Below are 15199 nucleotides of genomic sequence, written 5' to 3'. Positions count from 1 at the left end.
GGTCCAAGACCCCCCACCCCCCCATATCTGAGTGGTGAAGAGCAGCAACATCAAAGCAGACTCCCTCATCTCCTCCCTCTTAGTGGATGAGTGACAGTCTCATGGGAGACACCCCCAGCTCTGCTGAATAAAACATTGTGGTTAACTGTCCCCTCCTCCTCCTCCTCTCCTCTCCACTCCTTTCATTTCCTTCCCTCCTCTCCTTTCCTAGTACCCTCTCTTCTCCCCGCCTCCTCCATCGTCTCCTCTACCACTCATAACAAGTATGTAGACTTTTCCAATTGTGTTCTGACATTCAAAACAGAGAGATTTAAGGTACAATGAGTGGGCCACTTAGTTCAGTCACTTAAGGCGGCTTTCCATATGCATGGCCTCACCCTACCCCACACCACACCGCCCACTTGTGCCTTGGTTTCCACTACAATGAAGTGGGTAGAGTGGTGTGTAAGTGGTACTAAACTGGTGCCTAAAAAGTACCCAGTCCTGGGTAGGTCTGAGCTAGGCCAAGCTGGGCCACGTGCACAGGTGATTTGCATTTGTATACAGGACAGTTGGCCACACTCACCTACATTCCATTGTTAGGCAAACATTTACATTACAAATGAGTGTGAATGACCGGAGTCTGCTACTCATACCTGTGGATTTGAGCAGGGGTACTTTTGTGTAATGGAAACGGTAGATATTTTGATGCGGTGTAGTGTGGTGTGGTGTGGTGTGGTGTGGTGTGGTGCTTAAGCTGCAATGGAAAGGGGGCTTTAGATCGGACATTAGTACCAGAGAGACTTATTACACAATGGGACAACTACTACTCACCATGCATACTATGTTAACCACTTAAACCCTATACGTTGTTGAGTGGAGTCCCTCAGGGTTTTTCCGTTTTCGCACTGCATTAAATATCTTCGCTGAAAAGAGCCGATCACAATGTCACAATGTGACGCATTGTGAGCTTGTCGATCTGTTATTTTCTGCTTTCTTAGATGATTGAGCGCCAGTGATTTTCTTTAAATGACAACTGACAGCTCTTGAGATGTAATGTTACACGATCCGCAAGTCTTGATAAATGAGCCAATCATCAAATGATAAATGTAATTATGTGATATCAGATCGGTGCATAGGCTGGCTTAATTGTCGGCATCAATACCAGCATTTTAGGCAGTATCAGAGGCATTTCCGATACTGGTGTCTGTGTAGAATAGCTCTAGTGCCAATGAACCTACACTAGTATGTGCCTTTTCTCTTTGGGGTGCAGTTAAAAATGTTTTAGTCTGATTGGAGTCATTGATCAGGAAGGACAACAAATCAATAAATCAATAGGGCCATTGAGAGGACCAAAATGGAAATAAGCCCTTGGGCTTTATTATGTCTTTATCCACAGTGATGCTATGACTGCATGTCAGGAAGTGCTACTGTGCTCTTTTTTATGTTATGTCACCAAATAAAACCAATCAATCAATAACTGTTCCCTCCTCTAGACTCAGTCTGCTGGTGGGGTCTTATCAGCCAGACACTTGAGCCATTCTGGCCATTTTACAGTACATATTTGGGAATCAACTTTGAGCTATGAAGCATCCCAGGGATGAGAACAAATAATAGTTGTTATTTTAGTTGCCGTTTTAGATGTTCTCTAACCAATATGAAATGTACCTGAAATATTCCGATACTATCTGGGATTCTGATTCTGAAACACAAACATGTTTTCCACTTTACCGTTGGGTTTGGCAGTCAAGACCTGACATTAGTTGCAGATGAGAGTTGTGAAAAAAATAAGCATCCGACCTCAAAGCATTCCCACCACCAGCCATCACCTCACCTTCAATTTTCACCTTGCTTTCTCAATGACTGCTAACCGCTGGCATAGGCTGTATAGCCAACAGCAAGTTTGTAAAATTAGGTTAATCGTCAAAAGGATGAAAGAAACGGACAGTTATCTTTCCATTTCAACTATATTGCAGAGTAAAGACCTAGCCATATAGTCAAATATATGTTTAGCCATGAACACAAAGAAACAGGGATGGTGGAAAAGTGGGTTGTTAAAGGCATCTAAACAGCCTGTCATGTATAAGACCGAAACCAAGATATGAGTCAGTGTTGTGGACATTGTGTGCATGTTGTCCTTCCCACAGCACAGACTGAACATACCCTGAGGTTTGATCACGTCAGGAAGTATTTAATAAGCAGCAGAGGAATGTACCACTGTAGGGGCTGATGGCTGATTCAGTCACTGATAACAGAGAATAAAACACCATGGTACAACATTATAAAACACACGCACAACATTATAAAACACACGCACAAGCACACGTTCACACAAATGCTGTCATTGTCAGAACACATCCAGAGTTCACCACACACCCCACCCAGCATTCCTGCTGCAGACAGACAGACAGACAGACAGACAGACAGACAGACAGACAGACAGACAGACACAGACAAGCATATTGAGCAACCTAAACACCAACCATAAAACAAACATTCCAGAAATCAAACCATCAATTCTGAGTTCTCTGGCTGAGAGGACCTCACAAACAACGATCACCCAATTACAAACCCTACAGCCTCAAACCCACATCTTCATTTATTTATCATATATCAACAGTAGGTTTTAAATGTTCGTTTTTCTGATGCCTGAGTAAACACATTCAATTCTTCAAAAAAGCAACTCCGTCAACTTTCATTTTCAGAAAAAGGTGACACCAATAAATCATGCTTCCGTGTGAGCAGCACTACCGAAAGGTCATGTCAGTTTGTGAGGGTGGGACAGGGACACTTCCGATTTGCTTAACCGTCCAATAATCCATCACTTAGGAGAGCATGAGCAGAGCATGGCAAAGAAAACACGAAGCAGAGGCCAGTAAACCTGATGGGTAAACAAGGAGACTGACAGTCCATTAAGCAGAATTTACAAACCTTAAGCAACCAACTCCCACTGGTAGGAACAAATCACAGATTATATCATGTACCATACAGCTAGATACGTATATGGATCCACTGAAGACGATTGAGCAGTTAAACAGAGTGGTTTCAAAGGCATGGTGACAATACATGACAAGAGAGATTACCAATAAGAAGAAACCAAACTGCTAAACCAGGTTTAGGGTTTAGTGGTTTGGTTTGAGGGATTAGGGGTTACGCTTGGATGTGAGCTCTGCTCTAATCTCCTACACTCCTGACACAAACCATCTTTTCAACAAACACTTCATACAAATCTGTTCTCAATACGACAACGCCCAATATCAGCCCAGCTACTTTCGTGTGCACGCATGTGCGCGCGCACACACACCCCCACAATTCTTACAGTACACAGTACAGTGCAAACACAAACCTATAGTAGATAGCCACATGTGAGTGTGCACTCACACACGCACATATAGTACTACTATGCTGTCCTACAAAGCAGTCCATCATGATAAGTCAAATTAGAACCTGTGATGTTATGATTTTGTCTGTGCCCATGTGGGCGCACACATACTTTTTTACAGTATATATTGAACGATGTTAAAAAGATGACACTAAAAGTCCCGGGGGGGGGGGGGGGCAAGGGGGTTTGTTTCCATTGTGGTCCCTTGTACTCAATTCAATATCATGACAGACAATACATTATATAAAAAATAACTAACTTCTTCTAACACCCAACCCTCTCTTCATTTAGCATTTAGCCCATCTTTTGTCCTCTTCCTTATATCCTATATTATCTTGAATGGTCCTCTCTCACACCAACCCCTAGCATAACATTCTTCCTTTGGGAATAGATGTGACGAATAATACAGGCAAAGTGCACACTGTGTGCCTGGGGTCAGCCATAAACCAACACAACAGGAGCTGTAGTTAGATACATGTAAAACAGTGTCAGGATTGGCTGAACCAAGAGTTTGTAGGCAGCACAACAACTGACCTTATAACGAGTTCATGGTTTCCATGCCCAAATATCACATCATCCACAAAAAAAAACTATTTGATGGGGAGTGGTTATGGCGCAAACCACATATAGGCTCTAATGCAGCCTGACAGCGAGTCACACGTTTGATTCCTGAGCCTCCCGAACCTCCCGACAGCCTTTGCTGCGTGTCACTTCCTGTCGCTCACTCTACCTGTTTCCTGTCACTCTTCACTGTACTCTCCAATAAAAGGCAGAAAAGCCCCAAATTATTTGGGGCTTTTCCGCCTAATAATTGACATACTCCATATACTTATACTCTCCAATACTGTGTCTGCAATTTTGTAGATACATGGATGGACAGGACCAATTACAAATAGGAAGGGGATGCTAACCCTGCATGCTCCATGTGCTCTATGTGCCACATGGTCCATGGATGGACAGGACCAATTGCAATACCCTGTGTGCATTATGCTACAATGCACACAGGGTAGTAAGAACAGGTGGTGGAGGCTCTGTTAGGTAGGCACTATATGAACTGTCCTTGCGTGATGTGTAAAAACGTCTATTCTTCTATTCTGTTGTGTTCCAAATAATACAGAATATCATGTGTCTGTATGGAATGCCAGCACGGAGCCACATTAAAGGACATCAAAACCAAATATTAACAAAGGATGTGATGTAACAAATTACAGGAGGTGATGTAATGTAACTACCCCTCGTGCCATGTAGATCCCTAGTTTCTATGTGAGCAGAGAGGGTATTTGGAAAAGTATTTGACTAGGTGTTGCTCGGTATGGTGCTTCACTGAATGTTGGTCGGGTGTTTCACTCGATGTTGGTAGGGTGTTTTACTGGGTGTGTTTGTTACTGGGTGTATGACTGGATGTTGGTAGGGTGTTTCACTTGATGTTGGTATGGTGTTCAACAGGGGCATATAGTTGGGTGTTTCACTTGATGTTGGCAGGGGGTCTACTGGGCGTTTGTAGGGTGTTCCAACAGGGTGGTAGTGTTGGTAGGGTGTTTTACTGTGCGTTACAGGGCGTCTGACAGTATGTTGGAAGGTACGGTGTTTCACTACACACGTGTTGGCCGATCCACTAACTCGAATGGAATGTGAGCAGGATGAGCTCTGCTCACATTCACACCCTGTCTGACACAACTTAAAACAGGACAGTCCTACAACACACAACATACAACGCTGCCTATATAGCATAAACCCTCAAACACACAGTCCTACAAGATACATAGCCATACATCACACAACAACACAGCTGTAGAAGACTGTGTGGCTCCCAGTGACCAACAAAAGAACTGAGGCAGTACTGACCAGTATTTATGGGAATGAATCAGAGTGTTGGATAAATAAAGAAATGGATGAATGCAGGTTCAATAAAACAGGTGAGAGCAGCCAGATGGTTAAAACATTACTTTGTACTAAGCCTGGGTGTGTAGCTGACTGACTGACTGACTGACTCCAGTTTGGTGGCAAGGGATTTTCCCACTGGGGGATGGGGGGTCCTCTTTCCTGAGCAGGGGTCATGTTTCACAGGCAGACTGGAGCAAAGGGAGGAGGGGAGGACCCGAGGAGGAGTAAAAGGCGATCCAGGGGCAGACTCACCGGACCTGTTGTAATTGCTGTGTCACTAAACACAGGACTCTGTCCTCTCACCTCACGGATGCATCCTTTAGAGGACAAAAAAATTAAAAAATTAAAAATAAAACTACTTCCTGTTCTTTTCTCTTATCTTGCCTCTATTGTGGTGCTGTCACTTGCTCCTTACATGATTTTTCTAGGAAGGCAGGAATATTATATGGGTGAATATATCTCTGACCCTAGCACTCCTTAATATTGATCAATTGTAATATTGCCGATCTAGGAACTGAAGTTTATTCAACAGGTATAGTAATATAGGTCTATCACAACTAGAATGAAAACGGATATTAGCCCCTTTCACACAGCCTGTTCAAGGTGGGAATGTTGCACCATCATTCCACCTCGTTGTTCCGTGTATAATTTATGGAGACGGAATGGGGGTCATTTTCATGCCGACTTTGAGCCGGCAGTGGAGAAAGTAACGGAGCCGAATCGACGTCCATGTAAAAGGCACATGGCATGACAGGTGTGACGTCTAAGGTATGCAAACCTTTCTGCCTTGAACTGTTCCCTGCTTCCCTTTCATGATGTTCACACAAATCAGCCATTGCCTAATGAACATGTTTATGCAATCTCTCTCACACACAAGCACACTAGTGATGCCTGCGCAGGTCTGTCAGTCCATTTTCTTCGTATTTTGAAATAAATGCATATGCTATAGTTGTAAATGTAACAAATCTACAGACAACAGCTGTCAAACAGCATAGTAATGCTGATGCTGACGTGTTACACGTCACACCTCTGCTTCAGCAACACCAGCATGCTATGTAAAAGCACACATGGCTTGTTTGGTTTGGTATAAGAAAGCAAAGCATTAATGACTGCTCTTCTTTCATGCCATTATTGTGGAATCCTTGTATAAAAGTGGCTAGTGACTAATATCTATATAGCCTATAGTATCTATATTACATTAGACTTCAAGAAAGATAGATTGACTGCTGTGCAGAACCTGGGGCCTACAAGGTCCGGTCAGGAGGAAATCTGAACAAATTATTAACTATGTTGGACATTGTTAGCACAGTCTGATGGATCATGCCACACTGACATTTCACTGCCCATACTTGTATAAGCATGTGACAAATAAAACTCTTGAATCTTGAATCTGTTAATACGCCCGTCGCCCCCTCAGCAAATCCCAGGAAAAATATTTGACCATCAAGAATAAAACATTTTAAAGAAAAGTCTGCATTCTTGTGCATCACAGTGCATTTCTTTCACGTGTATCACAGTACATTTCACAATATTAAGCTGAAACATAGCGTTAATAAGATTTGTCATAATCACGCAGCCCTGACTTGTAAGGCACTCTAGATAGAAAGACTGGTATGGGCCTGGACCGCTGGCATAGCGGTCCGGCCACCTAGATTAGAAGATGCCTGACAGCGCGTTGCGGGTTCGAGTCCTGATCCCGATGGTCTTTGCTGCGTGTCACACCCCGTCTCTCTCCCCGTTTCCTGTCAGCCTACTTTCATATCTATAATAAAGCCATAAAAGCCCCCAAAATGAATCTTTAGAAAGACTGGCATGCAAATGTAATATAAGGGAATGTAATGTAATGAGTCCAAAGTCTCAGTCTAGGAATGGGCTGCTCTCTTCCTGAACTCCGAACTCTGAACCCTGACCCCTAACCTTTTCCCTCTCAACATCTCCAGCTGGCTCTACTCATGACAAGTATATCCTCAACTCCATAGGCTTGTAGTGAAGGTTGCACTTTGCGAATATCGTTTGATCCACACAATGATGAACATGATATTCAGCCAGTAATCAAAAATGTACCAAATCTATAGGCTGCTAAACCACCATCACTTTACCTCCAACTGCATGCACCAGCAATGCCCAATGCCCATACAAAACCAGTACAACCCAACCAGGCAGTAACATAAAGAACCATAAACTGAAGAGAAAAGTTTCCAGTATGGAGTCAGTCTCTCTGACATCTTTGGGCAGATGCTTCTATATCTTTTATACCAGGATCCATTCTCTTTTGGACTCGCACTGTAAAAGGTGCGAATGGGGAAGCCAATGTATCACTGCGGTATGAGGACGGCGGTATGAGGACGGCAGGACGCTCACTGCCAAACCTGTTATGCATGATAGTAGCCATTTGGCTAGCCTACTTGGCTGGTCTAGGGGGCGCTCGCCTGCACGCGAGTGCACCGTACTGTGGCCGTGCGTGCGCCGTGCTTGTAAAGATATTACGGGCCAAACGCCGTCCTACCCTGTTTAGCCTCCATGACACCACTGCCGCTGACTGAGGAGGATCTCAGTTGACAAAGTGGGACAGAACATGACGGAGATTCTGAGATATACAGTACATTAGAAGGCTGCTTGGCCATTAAAAGCTTTATACAAGTAACTTTAAAAATCTAATTTAAATTAAACTGGAACCAAGTGCAGTGTAGCTAAGACAGAGCCATGTGATCTACATTTCCAAGTCTAGCTGCAGCGTTTCAAATTAGCTGACTGTTGCCTTACAGCGTCAGACATCTGCCAAGCTAGAGTCCACACTAATATTCTAGCGACAACGTTCTAGTAATTTATAACCATAGTAACTAACAATGTACAAGTCATTTAGAACAATAGTGACAAAATAAAACTAGATGTGACAAATGACTGGACACTGTTCTTTGTGCATTCGAGTCCTTTCTCCACAGCAGCTGTGGTGATCAGTAAATAGCCTCTTCATGACTTATGTGGGTTCTGAGGACTGAGACATGTAGGGTTAACTAGGCCACATATGCAGACAATACCAAAGGTCATAAGTGAAAGGGCAGCCACCAGCAAGCTGTCCATCATGTCTGTGATGGCACGTGGTAGAGAATTTTCATCAGCAAAACCGAAATGAGTATGTACTGTATTTATTTTAAACAGGTCTGTTGGTTGGTTTCTGTTGGCTATGTACCTTTTGGTTCTCATACACTTCAAATACAGATTTTATTTTTGCCCCGTTGTTGTGGTGGATTGGAACAGACAACTTCCCACAGATGCCTCCCTGTACCGGTACCTCAAGACCAGTGGTTCCCAAACAATGTGCCATGATGACAAGTCCAGGTGTACCACTACCTTGGGCAATGCAGTATATGCAACTACACAAGAAGTGGTTCATATTCTTTTTTATTTACTATATCAGTACTTTGTTTACCCATTTCCCAATACAGAAGCAAATGCTATACCCTAAAACAAGAACATTTTAACTAATGACATCATTATCTGCAAAAATGTAAAAACACATAAATAAACAAGCTTACAAAGTGAAAGTGCCACATTTTGCATGGATATGATATATAGGTGTGGCTTGAGATTACCCCTTTGGTGTGCCTTTGGACACAAAAAGTTTGAAAACCATTACCCTAGACTTCTGGTGGTTCTCAGTTCTGGTTTTGGGGACTTGACTAATTCTACTTGCTGGTTAGGCGCATTCACCTGATGTCCTTGTCTCCATTAGCGCATGGTTGGCCATGCTAGTGCACTTAGCAGACAGGCTGATCATAAAATACTACAATCACCCTAATCACCCTCTGGAACTGCTGTTGCACTGATCAACTACTGTCCTACTGTACCTGCTCACTCTTTCTAAAGCCGCTCTACATAAGAGTGTCTGAATCACTTCCTGTTCATTGTAAACACACAGTAGTACCACACCAATAAACAACACTCCATCTCTATTTGCCAGGGCTGTGTGCGTGCGTGCGTGCGTGCGTGCATTTGTATGTGTGTGAAGGGAGAATCTCCTCCATGCATTGCACTGTTATTGGCATCGCCTTTTGTTTCTTAAGGTTGACATCTTACAACAGCCCCAAACCATCAATTTCACACATCAATGGTGCTGTAAGTCAGAGAGAGAGAGAGAGAGAGAGAGAGAGAGAGTCTAGGTCACAACAGTGTGTGAACTGAACACCACCCGTACGCTTGCCAAGTGCTGCGGCACCCTACACAGTGAACCGGGATGCCAAAGATAAACTAAAACTATGTATCATCAAACATAAGCTCAGCTATCGTTAAGCACCATACTTTCTACAGTGAAACATGCTCGTATTGTATGGGGTCAATCAGGCTAAACCAGATGGTGGACATTTCAATGTTCTAATTGCTATTCCCAAAAGAGAACAACTACAACATCTTCCATATGAATCAAACCTAGACCTTTTATGCTTAAAGGAGTAGTTCACCCAAAAAAAAAGTTTTTGTCGCATTCCTAAGCCAATAATTTGATGACCGGCGGAGTCTCCGGTTGGAGACTTGCAGAGTCTCCTACTTAAGAGTCCTACTGACTGATGACACGGTCATCAAATTAATGAATTCAAGGCTTCACGGGGTGTGTAATTGATATAAAATAAGTACTTTTTTGGGTGAACTACTCCTTTAAGAGATACTTGGCTGCATTAAATGTCCCCTTCAGATATATTAAATGTATTGCGGCAACAACATGTACAGACAAGACATAACTTAAGTGATTGTGATTGTTGGGTGGGGGGGTGTTATTCTATGTCAAGAATAGTATAAATTATTGAGTTAACTTGGAATTAATTGGCACTTGGAAATAAATTAACCCTTTCACCACAAAGAGTGAACCAAATGGACCCATATGTGTACTTTTTGTTCCATTTGTACACTCTCAGAGTTACAGACCTGTAAGGGTCAAATTGGTTTCTGTGTGTTGGTGTGTGTGTGTGTGTGTGTGTGTGTGTGTGTGTGTGTGTGTGTGTGTGTGTGTGTGTGTGTGTGTGTGTGTGTGTGTGTGTGTGTGTGTGTGTGTGTGTGTGTGTGTGTGTGTGTGTCTTACAAGTGCTTTCTCCATGGCTCTTTCTGTGATGTACCAATGAGTAAGTGTTCATGTTGTAAATCAAGCTGTCTAATCATCACCTCAAGTTGCCTTGAGACGCTAAGTTGAGCAAACACATGCATTGTTAGTTAGTTAGCGAGCTACAGCACAGAAGGAATGATTCACCTGCCAATTCAAAGGCTGTGTCACCTGAATCTACAAATACCAGAACAGAGAGATTACAGATCCAGAGGAAACGGATAAAGTCACAGAGCCAAACAACCACGAGGGCAAAACCTTAGTCATCCTATGATGGAAGCATCAAATTAGCCCAATACTTTGTATGTACTGTAAACTGTTTGAGACTCATGCTGCATGGATGTTGTGTAAACAACCACCCTGAACCTGCACAACACCTGCATGATCTTTCCTGCCTCTCTACAGGTCTAATGATAAATTGGTGGATATAATTTTGCCAAATCAACTGCTATGTAAGATTTTAAGTATTCAAAGGCTAATGATGATGTATTGAATTGTATTTTGTATTACATGGAAATCTATTGTATTGTATTTGTGATGGGTAATCACATCTATCTATAAAGTCAAGGAATCTCTGTATGTCTGCATGTCTATCTCATGACTGGATGACTGCTCATCCAATCAACTTCACACTTGGCAGGTGTATTGCTGAGGACCCAAGGGAGAGCAGTGTCGAGTGTGAAGTCGATGGGATTAGAGGTTCAACGCTGCACGCAGGACATCTCAGGGTCAAGCAACAATGCTGCAAGTACCAATACCGGGAGCCAAGCAATCGAACCAAGGAAGCTTGATCGTTGTCAGGGAATCTGAAGGTTCTCGGTTCAATCCCCTCTCCTTCTGGGATCATGATTCATGTCAAATTGTCCTTGAGCAAGACACTGATGGCTTGTCTGCCTCCACCATCCATACAGTATGAATGGGCAAATGTAATGCATGCAAGGTAAAGCGTTTTGAGAAAAGCTGTTTTATAAGTGCAAACCATTTACCATATAAGTAAATGAACAGGACATTACAACAAAATGCTGGTGAGACCAAATTTAGTGTGAAGTCCTGATGTGTTTGAATGATGCTGACAGGGGTGTTCTCTAACCTGACAGAAGCAAGACTCCCCTTTTCATCTGCCCCCCCCCCCCCCACCACACACACACCACCTCACTAGGAAATTACAATTCCTTTCTCACCACAGGTCTGACCTCCCTCACACGCCCTCAGAGAGAAGTGCTGAGTTCAACACACAAACACACACACACCGACCTATCATGAAGTTGAGTGCCAAAAAGTCCCAAGGACACAAAACCAGCCAGAGAATAACCCACAAGGTTCTACAACACACCTAATCACATACACAAACAGGTGTTTGCATTAAGCTAGTGTTGTGAGTTCCTCCTACATGTCCTTCACACACACACACACACACACACACACACACACACACACACACACACACACACACACACACACACACACACACACACACACACACACACACACACACACACACACACACACACTCTCTCTACACTGCCTTCCCTACAGTTTAACATGAATTCTGAACTCCTGTTCAATGTGAGTCTACCATCTCCATTAACCCCCTCTCTCTACCTCTAACTACCCCCCTCTCTCCCTCCTGCACCCCTCCCCCCAGCAGGCTGCTGACTCCCCCATAACACACACTAAAGCACTAAGAGACACACACACACACACACACAGTGTGTGTGTGTGTGTGTGTGTGTGTGTGTGTGTGTGTGTGTGTGTGTGTGTGTGTGTGTGTGTGTGTGTGTGTGTGTGTGTGTGTGTGTGTGTGTGTGTGTCTTTGCTCACCATGCTTTATGGAGTGTGTCCCCAGTGGTGGTGATATATTCCAAAGTAATATCATTACTCCTGTCTTCCTTATTTTTCTGCTGTCCTTTCTTTCTTTGTCCTTATTTCCCTCCTTCTCTCTCTCCTTCTGTCTGTCTGTCTTTCTTTCTTTCCTTCCTTCTCTCTCTCTCTGTCAGTCAGCACCCTACCAGGCTTCCAACTCACTGCTGTTGCACTCACTCACAAAGCTCCGCCCCCAGGCACTCATCACTCTACCCCTCAGGTTAGGCCACACCCCCTTACACACAGGGACTCAAGTCTCTGTCAAATTCAAGCTTGTGGATCTGCTATTTTTTTTTCTTCTTTAAAAATAAAAAATAAAATAGGACTTAAGTGGTTAATAATAATTTGGTTAGACTGAACTGGCTGGATGGTGTGTGTGTGGGAGTCTTATATGGTTGGTCAGTGATTGTAGTTAATAATATGTTGTCTCTGTCTGGTGGAAACCTTGTATGTCCAAAACTTTTCCTTTTTTATTATGATTTTAATTTAATTAAAATAGCCAATCTACAAGCTCACAACACGTCGCATGTCTCGCGTCGCAAACGTTGTGAGCTTGTAGATCAGCTATTTAGTGAGCTTGTAGATCAACTTTTGTGCGCCATTCTTGTATGATGAAGTAGGACATTCATTTATAAAAAACATGAAAAAAAAGAAGTATGGAGATACAAGGTTTCTGCCAGACAGCAACAATATAGTTAGGTAGATGTTAGCAGTTATACGGTAGTATTTTTATGGTTTGCAGATGTTAGTGGAAATGTCCTGACTTTGAGGAGTGTTTCTGCTCATCCCTAGCATGTGCTTTGAAATATAATGTGCAACACAGGATAGGAATTTCACAGGGGCCATGAGAGCCATCAAAAAATGATATGCCCCTCCTAAACTGCCCCGGCTGATTTCAGCACTTTCTCTGAACTTCTGAGAAGACAACAATGTCAACTGAGCAGAGTTAAGACAGTTTGATGAATCAACAAATGGTTATGAGAAGAAACTCTTGGCTTTTTGACTGTGATGATATATTTTTCAACCAGTTTGAATTTAAATTTCTACTTAACTGGTTCGGCTGTGTATGGATGGGATTTGGGTGGGATTTGTTTGTTTGTCATGTGAATATTGCCTGTTGTGTTAATCCCTGTGAATGTAATAAAAATATATTGGAACTTGCGGATTATACCAGTGTCAGTCTACCGTATGTGGATTATGCGGTGGACACACACTGACATTTTGCTGCTATGCTCACACACCTTTTATCTTATCTCAGGTACACATGTGTAAATATGTAGATAACTAGTTTTTTGTTTTTTTGTTCTCTTGTTTGATCTCCCTTCCCCCTTGCCCCCCCCCCCCCCTTCATCTTCCCTTTCTTTTTTTCTATGGAAATAACGATACAATGGGAATTATGCACGAAAACGAATTGCACCCACTTTCTTACTTCTGTAAACCTGTGATCTGACAATAAAGCTGATTGTTATGTACTTTGAGCCTTTTCCCACCAAAGACGGATGCAATGTGGCTTAAATAGACAGGGAGTGGCCTTCATCAGGGTAAACTTTCTACTTGAACTGAACAGAGCTGCCTTGGATTTTTTTGCAGAATTCATAACACAGGGATTCGGTTGGTTGGTTATCTCATTTATAAAGTTTTGTTTACCTAGTGAGCCACACACCTCACTGTCACATCGATTCTATAACGGGTTTGAAGTTTGAACATTTTCCAGCCTAATCTGAATTTTTTGGGGGATTATTTTTTTAACAAAAAGTAAACACATACGCTCAGGTCCTTAGATACATTATTTGCATTTTCACATCTTTTTTTATGTTAATTTCAATTTGTTTGATGACTTGATCTTTCTATCCCAATTCATTCACACCCAAACAGAAGTTACGGGTAGAGTGCATTATTAGTTAGTCATAAATGTGATACCATGTTTGTGTTTTCTATATTTTAATGCTTATACTGTGAATGTCTGCTGTGGACTGAGAGCTGGTGCATAGCACTGGATCCATTCTGGAACGTCTACTTATTGACAACTATTTATAAGCAGTCAGAGACTATGACCTAGTTAGCCCTGCACATTTGTGTTTTACACACACACATCGCCTCTGGAGTCAACGTTATGGAGCTAGAACGGGCTTGTACTGCCAGGTACTAATCCCCCCCCCCCCCCCCCCCCCCCCCCCCCCCCCCACACACACACACACACACACACACACGTATATACAGTATATGCTGCTATATGAATTGCAGCAGAATAAATCTTCTTATTAAAATATGGCGAAACACTATTCATGAAAACACAGAATCTATAAGAGAGTATGAGAGTCTTAGTGTGTAAACAGCTATGACTCAAATCACTCCTAACTAACGTAACAGCGACAAAAGCTACGAAACAACCAAGCATGGCCAGCTACATTGCAGCCAAGTTGCTGTTGAAGTGTTGCTCAAGCCACACTGCTTAAATGGGAACAATAGGTTTAAAGCTGCACACAAAAACTTTCATGTTCTACCCCGGAATCCAACCTGGGTCTCCTGCGAAAGTGCAGAACTTTTTACCACTGAGCTAATGAAGCCTGCCTGCTTGCTACAGGGGAAATAGAATGTTGGACAAAATAACATTGTATTTAACCAAAAAAGTACAGCTTTAAATAGCACCAACCGGTTTACGTGACAAATGAGTTATTCTCCAATTTACAGAACGGAACAGGAATTGTGGTGAGAGAGAAGGGGAGTGGGTGGAAAAGTGAAACAAAAACATATGATTGATTGACGGTTCACTGCGTCACTGGAGCGCTGAAAAAAGTTGAAGCCAACTCGACTTTTTTTATTATCACGTCACGCCCATCACACAGTGTCGGCCATCAGTTTTTAACTTCATGCATGTTGCGCTGGCTTCCTTTGAAAATGATTTGTAGCCTGTTGCTTTGTCGGTAATAGAGTGAACGCAACATTATACACAGTGACCTATTGTCTGGTTGACTCCTGCAGTTCAAGTGGTTTAAACTCAA

At 42.7% G+C, this 15199-nt stretch overlaps 1 protein-coding gene across 2 annotated transcripts in view; it reads right to left on the bottom strand.

The window, feature by feature from the left end:
- Positions 1 to 12323, bottom strand: part of plekhg4 (pleckstrin homology domain containing, family G (with RhoGef domain) member 4) — a 44751-nt gene extending 32428 nt beyond the window's left edge. For both annotated transcript variants that reach the window (XM_084044752.1, XM_084044753.1), the window contains exon 1: positions 12156 to 12323. In XM_084044752.1, the coding sequence (XP_083900878.1) occupies positions 12156 to 12158 (3 nt within the window). In that variant the 5' untranslated portion in view covers positions 12159 to 12323. The remainder of the gene's footprint in view (positions 1 to 12155) is intronic.
- Between the last annotated feature and the right edge of the window lie 2876 nt (positions 12324 to 15199).

The sequence above is a fragment of the Gymnoscopelus microlampas genome, assembly GCF_963454915.1.
Source record: "Gymnoscopelus microlampas genome assembly, chromosome: 1".
Taxonomy (NCBI): Eukaryota; Metazoa; Chordata; class Actinopteri; order Myctophiformes; family Myctophidae; genus Gymnoscopelus; species Gymnoscopelus microlampas.
The sequence above is the reverse complement of the archived record's forward strand: the minus strand, read 5'-3'. Positions and strand labels throughout refer to the sequence as shown.